Below are 8,955 nucleotides of genomic sequence, written 5' to 3' on the forward strand. Positions count from 1 at the left end.
ATTTCCCACTGCTAAGTTTAAAAACAAACTCCATTACCTCATTGGGATTTACGTTCATTTCAGCAACATAACTTGAATCATTAGCAATATACTCTTCACCATATGCTCGATGATTCTGACCCGTCACAGAATTTAGAAGTTCTTTATAATCTTCTTTAAACAAACCTGCAATATTCTCTTCCCCGGTCACACCATCCACAGTTGTTGCCAATAGAGTTCGTTTATTATTTTCTGTAGAAATATTTTTTTCCAAAATTCACGAAAGTTCATGTCGGTCAAATTTTGTGCTATAGCATCTGCCTTCATTCTATCGTTCTCATTTTGACACATTCTAAGAGCGTATTTAAACTGCCTACGTGTTTTGTTCATATTTTCACATATAAGTCCTGTTCTAGGTTTACTATTGTCTCGCCATAACAAGTAGGCCTCTCGAGCAATGAGATGCAGATCTTTTATGTAGTTATCCCACCCAGGCACATTTTTGTGATTGTCACTATTACCTTTAATCAAATGTTGAGATACCAATTTTAATGCATTATCAATTTCATTATATAAACTATCAATAGCATGTAGATGACCAGATATATTGCAGTTTGGAGTTTTACAAGAAATTGCATCATTAGGAATATAGATTTGAGACAAGGAAATATCTGACTCAGCTCTATACGTTTTTTTATCATCAGCAGTAACGTTTGACTAGTTTACAGACGTTCTTGGCAGTATGTGATTTTTGGCTAAATTGCATTTGGTCAAACCGTTCACACTGATGGTGAATTGTAATGGCAGATGATCCCATGGCGCAATGTCATGTAGTATATTCATATTAGTTATTGCATTGTGTGCAGTTGTAGTAGCCAAACAGTGGTCTAGCCATGACGTTGTCGCATGCGCCTCACTAATATATGTGTACGTATCTGTACCTAAAAGAACAGCATCCGATAATATATAACTATGTTCTGAACACATATTATATAATTCAGCACCAAACCTTGACTGCCACTTAATATTGAAATTCCAATCACCGACTATGTACACATTTGGAGTGTTGGATTCCTCTGATATGGCATGCAATTTTCCAAGGTACGAGATGTAATCCTCTCACTGTTCAGGCGAATCAGTCGGTAAGTAAACACATAAGATAAGTACTTACGATGATGCACAATTTAATTCTAATCCTATTATTCTACTATCGTCATATGTACACACATTAACTAAACTGCCTAGTGTCTTCCTCCATAGAATAGCCACTCCACCGTATGGACGTCCGGCTAGTAGATTACTGCTAGTATCCATAGCAGATACCCCTCGAGCATAAAAATCATCGTGTATGTAAGAGAGTTTTGACAAATCATAGTCTGCTAACCAGTGCTCCTGCAACAGACATATATCATTAGCATCACATAATTCACGAATATCTGGCGCCGATGTTTTAAGAGACCGACAGTTGTATGAGCATATCTCAATTTCTTCTTTCATAATATTTGCTAATGTCGTATCACATAAAACTTTCGAACTAAAACTTCTTCTGGCCACACGTTAGGACTCATTAGTTTATCGATGTTTTTGGAGTCAACAAGGATTTTAAACGACGAACAGGTGTCATATCGTGTTCTGAGTTTTTCACACCAGACATCAATCCCCAGCACTGACCTTACGTAATCAAGTATGTCCGACTCCTTAGTTCCCGGCGCTAATATGGTTACGAACACGGGTACCGATGTAGATTTGACTCCCCGCAGTGCCGATGACTGTGCGGTTCCTATTACTACAGGCTTTTTACGCTTCGGACCAACAAACTTAAATCCCTCTGAATCAACACCACTTCTGTGCGGAACAGCTTTTCTTGTTTTCTTTTCTCTATTCAGCTCCATGCCATTAGATGCCAATCCAGCAGCCATATCAGCAAACCTGCGTGCAGTCCCTGTGTGTTGAGACATTTCCCTAGTAACATGAGATAAAGGCTCATCTGGTCGTACTGGACTCGATTGCCTATTAGGGGTTTTGCAATTTCGTATCAGCTGTTTTGCATGTGTTATGCTGTCACCTAGTTCACCATCTTCCTTTTCAGTTATTACATGTTGGCTTTCTTTCAAGATATTAATGTCACTAGGTGTGACTGTTTCCGCCTCTAAACCAGTGCCGTGTACACAATTGTTCACGGGTGAAGTACTCACAATATCAGTATCTTCATCATTTTCTTGGCTTACATCGACAGCTAACCCCACTGAACATGCACAATCATTTTTATTCTGGAATGTACTTCGACATATCTCAGCTGTGGCCATCTGGGCTGTTTGCAAAGAGGCAATACTGCCTTTCATTATTTCAAGTTCCTTCAAAATAATGCCATGTCCATGTGATTGTAAAGAATTGGCGGCAGTTTATTCAGATCTTTCGCAGCGAAGCATGGTACATCGTCTGGTTCAATGTTATGCAGCAAAATCAAAATATCATGAATGTTATTCTTTTTCTTTTCAACACCCTTTCGTTTTATCATACGTCCACAACTTTCCGTATTATAGCAAAGGTCAAATAATGTCTTAGCATCCTCAACTTCGTGATCTGTAAAAACATCAGAACACAAGTTTACAATGGTATCATGCGGTAATACATCCATTTTGTTTATTACAAAACAAAGCAGCTCGCTGATAATAACATTGTTTCCAGTAGTACAATGTTTAGGAGATGTCGGCAGTCCACTCCCATGTAAATCAGAACTGACTGGCGTTTTCTGTGGTGTACTTCTGTAGAAACGGCTTGCCGCCATGTTGGAACCACATGTATTCTCGTCATTAACAACAGTTCTCTTCTTTTTCGCCGATGTTTCACTGCAACGGTATTCTCGCATTCTTCACATGTACATATATATGAATTAATAACGAAATTTACATATTATAACTGATTAAAAATTAAACAAAAGAAACAGGATATTGAAGATAATAAGATTGGCGGACCTCCGACAAAACACGTCCTACCGTCTCGCTGATAATGAATACACACACACATACACATACACGCACATACACACACACAGACAGACAGACAGACAGAGAGACAGACACACAAACACACACAAATACACACACACATACAGACACACAAAAACACACACATACACACATGCAAACACACACACACACACACACACACACACACACGCACACACACAGACACACAAATACACACACACACAGTGCATAATATGATATATTAGTATTATGTATTCTCCAATATACCTTCCTTTTGGAAACCCAATTAGGTCATTATCTATTATTTTGTCCAAAGTTTGCTTTATTCTGTTAGCGACAGACCCTGGAGCCATTTTATAAATGCAATTTAATAGAGTTATGGATCTCCAGTTTTTAAGAAATTCCTTTGGTTTATTTACTTTCGGAATACATGCAATTATACCTAATTTGTTTTTAAGAAATATTTTATTGTACCCAGCTCATTTTGAGGTGCCGTGATTCATCACCTAATAGAAGATGAATTAAATTATTTGAACCACCCTCGACATTGAACTATTATGCAGAGTTTTAATCCAGTTTTTAATTGAGGATTTGAAATTAAAAATATCTGATGATTTTTCAATAAATGCCCATGATACAGAGTTTAAAGCGTTTTCCAAATCCACCAAAAGCAGGAGACCTGGAATATCGTGGACGTCCGTGTAGTGCATGGATCATATATTAATCGAATGTTTTCACGAAAATAATGAAACCAGTTTGATCTTTACTAATTATTTTATCTTGCATTGTTTTTATTCTATACAGCCTGAATCTAGTTTATAAGTACAGTTAAGCAATGTTAAAGGCCTCCAATTAAAAAAAAATGTTTTGGTACCCATCGTTTGGACTTCAGACATTTCTTTGATAATATAACTATAATTTATTGATCTAATTATAAAATAATTTAAATCAATCCAAAAGAACTTGAAGAATTCTAAGTTTTGTACATTTGACATTTCTGTAATAAAATAGCTATAGTTACAAAATGTCCTAAATCAATCCAAACCATTTTGAAAAATTCAGCTGAGAATACATCTGAGCCTGAACTTTTATCATTTTTCATTGTTTTAAGGTATGACCGTATTTCTGAATAAGTCAATTCGCCTTCTAATATGTTTGCTTCCTCATCAGTTAGTTTACTAAATTTTAATTAATTTTTTTTCAGTTCTATCATTATCACTTTGCCCAAGTGGCGCAGTATAAATGTGTTCATAGACATTTCTGGTTTCTTTCAAAATTCCTTCCTGTTTTCTAATTTCATTTCCATTATCTAATTGTATTTTTGAAATTAGTTTGCTAAAATAATTCCTAGATTTTGTTTTGGATCTTCAATGTTTTCATTTTGTTCTAGCATTTTAATGTCCTCACATAGTTTAACTTCTAATTCGTGTCTTGTTTTATTTTTAAAAGCCGAATACGAAATTATCTTCCCTCTAATTTAAATAAGTAATGTTTCAAGAAATAGTTGGTCATTTATTATAAATTGAATTTCATTATTCGCAATTGATTTTAAGTTTTTTAACATTATAAACTGGCACTGCATACTGATATTTTATTTCCCAAATGGTTTATTTAATTATTTTGACGTATTCCTTATAAGTTCACAATGAATTGTTAAATTTCCATAGTCCCCTGCCTTTTTTTAATTTGATTATATTTAATATGTAAAACTACACAAGAATGGTCGGAACGATAGCTATTTTCAATTGTTACCTCTTCAACAAATGACATTAAATAATTAGTTATAAGAAACAAATCTAATCGAGTTTGTTTAGGTGGAGTCTTTTTCCTCCATGTATATATTTTAAGACTTGGATATAGTTCTCTAAACGGATCTTTTAAATCTAAAATTTCAATAATTTTTATAATTTGTTTTTGTGATTTTCGATGATTGGCATGTAAATACTTTTTAGTCTCTAATTTTGTATTTAAAACTAAGTTATAGTCCCCACAAATTATGGATTTATCATTGTCCAGATCTACAATATATTCAAAAATAGTTTCTACATATAAATATATGTCTATATTTGGTCCATATATGTTTACAAGTGTAGTCTTTTCACTTTCTACTGTTAAATCCAATATGATATAATTACAAGAATTCTATATTTTGAGTTTGTGTATTTTGTACTCAAAATTATTATTAAACATAGCTGCAACCCCTCGAGCGTTTGCCTTATATGAATTAAATATGCATGTATATCCCCACTGAGTTTGTATATATGGCTCTAATTCTGGTGTGAAGTGAGTATCTTGTAAGCAATATATATTAAACGGTTTGCATTTTAAATAATGTAATACGTCTTTACGTTTATCCGAATGCCCGAGTCCCTGACAGTTAAGTGTTAAGATTCGTAAATTCGCAATAATGCCTTTATTTCTGTTTTATTTGAGGACTTCATTATTGTTTTAACTACAACGATGGAAATTCTAATTGTATATAATTTAGTGTATAACGTGTTTAGAAATAGCAGGTAATGAATTTGAAGTCGAACACACCTAACTGTGTTCGAATGGGTAAGGCAGAGTGTTGGAAGAGGTAAGAGAAACAACATATAGAGAAGTAGTAAACAGGATATTAGAATGTCAGCAGTTATTAAAACCATAATTTTAATAATAATAATAATAATAATAATAATAATAATAATAATAAAATTGATGATGATGATGATGATGATGATGATGATGATGATGATGACAGTGATGGTACTTCACTGCTTAAAGTTATTCAGTATCGGACTCAATCTCTGTTTGACAGTGTGTTAGTATAATAAAGAAAGCGCTCTATTTTAATATATGTCATAGAGCAATGGGACTAAATGGCCCGATGAGTTGCTAAAACGACACTTTTGGCGTCTGTGATCCGCGATCGAATACCTTTAAATGTTTCTTATATATTTATACATACATGCACGTTAACGTAACGACACATGTATATCTATTCAAATATATACAATTAGTCATATGCACGCAAATACACATATTCACAGAAAAAAAATCACCAGTATTGGTATTTAAAACAATAACACACATGTGCGACCAAATATAATGAATGTTACATACTAATCGACTGCGCGCTTCTACGACCAACACAAAGTGCATACTTTATTTAAACGTACATGTGTGATATTTTTTTAGATCTAAAGATCTTACGAATAACTTTTAATGTTAACGATTATGTTGTATTGCTAACACACACACACACACACACACACACACACACACACACACACATATATGGATTCCATTTTATAATTACTGTTTTGTAATAGGCGTCTTCATTGGCTAAAATGTTAACACGTGATCTAAAAAACCAACGTTCATTCTTCCATTGAACGTGAACACTGCACTTTTTCGGTAAACAACAGAATTCTCGTTCACCTGCACTGTGATTGACGGTAACAAACCAGGATTTAAACGACTCCGGTTTTGAACTGAGACACATAATCTATATTACAGGCCACAAAAACGAAGCTTCTATTAGAAGTAATAGCAGAGAATGCTCAACAAATCAAAAGAGAGATATGAGCGCAGCTCTGTCACATTTCACAAAAACACCAAACCGACAACTTACACGCGCGAAAACACATACGCCTTCGTGTACAATTCCACGACCTGTCTTTTCCGAGAATAATATCACACAATCACAAACTTCCTCTGAAATCCACACACACAGTAGCACTGAAACCACTTTATCTCTTGACAACTGCAATTTTAATATAGGTAGTAGATAAATCTTCCCTCATTAGTTCAAAATTCATTGAAAAAAATGTTGTCGCTATCAGATGATGTTCTGTTATTTTAAATTCTATAACGTTTTATCCACAATTGATTCAGAAAATTAAAATTTATAAAACCTTATGCAAATCAATATAATAAATCGGAGATTTGACGGAAAAAACAGAATGTAACTTTCTAAGGGAATTCCCTTATTTGTGTATTGATACAGTTGTAAATCATTGTGGAATAGAGTTCGATTGGGTTTTTAAGATAGTTTTGTATAATGGCAATATTAATGCATTTGGAATTATAAGAATTGAACGTTATTCATACAGTGTGTAAAACGGTTTTGGTGTTTATCATCGCATGAACGTCAAAAATATAACGTTCAATTCTAATATATATATAAAAACTCACATATAACCCAAAATGTAATAAAAACTAAATCGCACTCACGATTATGCACAGGTCAATACACTTACATATATTCCTCAATACAAAGATGTACGTACGCGTAAACATAAAATGAATGTTATGTGTATATAAATAAAAACATAGCATAAAGAGCTAAATATAACTTACATACATACACACACATTCATAAACACACATACCTACACACATAAATACATACATACACACACACATACGTACTTGCACATATAGATATATACATATATGCATGCATAAATATACACTTATATTCTTTATTGCAAGTCCGTTTATTTTAAACGTGCCAGCAGCTATTGTTCAAGCATTTATATGCGTGTATTCTTTACGAATCTTCGTTTTCTCTATCCGAGTCATATATGGTTTTATGAAGGAATTGTGCAGGATCTTCTATGATCACACATCCGTCAACTTTTTAATGTGATAAAGAAGTTTGTGTCTCGATTCCAAGCGGCATCTACAGTGTGATCTTCTTGTAACTGTTTTAGATAAGCGCGATTTTTGGCAGTCAAATCTTCGGCTAGACCGATTCCTGTGCCCTTCAGCTTTCTTCTGTTGTATAGCGCCTGTTGTTTGTGTTTTCTGGACACGACCTTAACGATTATATGTCGAGAACCTGTTTCTGTGAACTTTCCAAGTTGATGTGCAATGCCGATATCTGATTTTTAATATTTATCCCGATTGTTTGCAACACACCTACCGTCGCTTCCATTGTCTGTTCAACAGATTAATTTTTGTTTTTATCCTCCACACCAAACGTGCGAATTGTGTTTTTTCGTGTATTGTTCGAGTTCGTCGACATTTTGTCATGCTGCATTACTTGAGAAAACCACCGAACTTGTATTGCATTTTGTTACACTATGTTTTTAAAACCATGTTTTCCTTTTTCAACTCATCGTTTTTTATTTCCAATGTAAGAATGCTCAATTCTAATTTGTCTAGTCTTTCGTCAAGTCTCGCTGAGATATTTGCTTTCGTAACTTCTAATTCTGCTTCTAAGTCCTCTTTGCTAATAAGTTTACCATTCATTATTTTTAGCTGTGCTATAATAGCTTTTATATCTGAATCGGCAGTTTCGTTCTGAGTGACGCCTTTAGTAAATCGTGTCATGCACGCCTGGTCGCTCATTTGTTTGCTCTCGTCCTTCTGTGCCTTTTTACTGTCTTGTTTCGGGGTTTTTTTATTTATCAGATTTACTCATTTCAAAGCTTGAGTCAGATGAAATATATCTTTTCTTTTGGTCATTTGTTTTAGAACTAGCCGCCATTATCACACACTATGTAGCTCAGCTTCACTTGTTTAGACGACATGTTTCAGTGACTATTGAACAGCACTTTTACCTTGCATACTGAAAAGTGTTTACTGCTGTACTTTGGGTTTGGGGCTTGGGCTGTTGTTACTAGCACAGTTACATACCACATAATTGTTTATAAAATGATATTCAATTATCACAATTATTATATCCTTTTTCCTTGAATTTACATCCGGAATCAGTCGGTGACTGCATCCGGAATCAGTCGCTGACAGCATCCGGATTGGACAGATTTTGACACGTTATGTGTACATACAATATGCATACGTGCATACATCCTATGCATGTATGAATACAAGAGTATAAGTATTTTGTTAGTTTTGTTTGATTTAATAACAATGTGGTAGATATAAAACTACATGAATTCATGTTGTCTTATATGTTTCAGCAAATATAGCTTTCAACAAACGTACAAGTCAGAGTTCCTACCTTAGAAGCTGGTGGAAAAATTCCTCGCTTGCTGTA

General features: G+C 34.2%; 1 protein-coding gene across 1 annotated transcript in view; it reads left to right on the forward strand.

Moving 5' to 3' along the window:
• LOC121387131 overlaps positions 1-8,955 on the forward strand; it is a 41,071-nt gene that overhangs the window by 10,757 nt on the left and 21,359 nt on the right. The window contains exon 3 of the mRNA XM_041518155.1: positions 8,879-8,952. Coding sequence (XP_041374089.1) covers positions 8,879-8,952 — 74 coding nt within the window. The remainder of the gene's footprint in view (positions 1-8,878; positions 8,953-8,955) is intronic.

This window comes from Gigantopelta aegis, chromosome 13 (genome assembly GCF_016097555.1).
Source record: "Gigantopelta aegis isolate Gae_Host chromosome 13, Gae_host_genome, whole genome shotgun sequence".
Classification (NCBI taxonomy): Eukaryota; Metazoa; Mollusca; class Gastropoda; order Neomphalida; family Peltospiridae; genus Gigantopelta; species Gigantopelta aegis.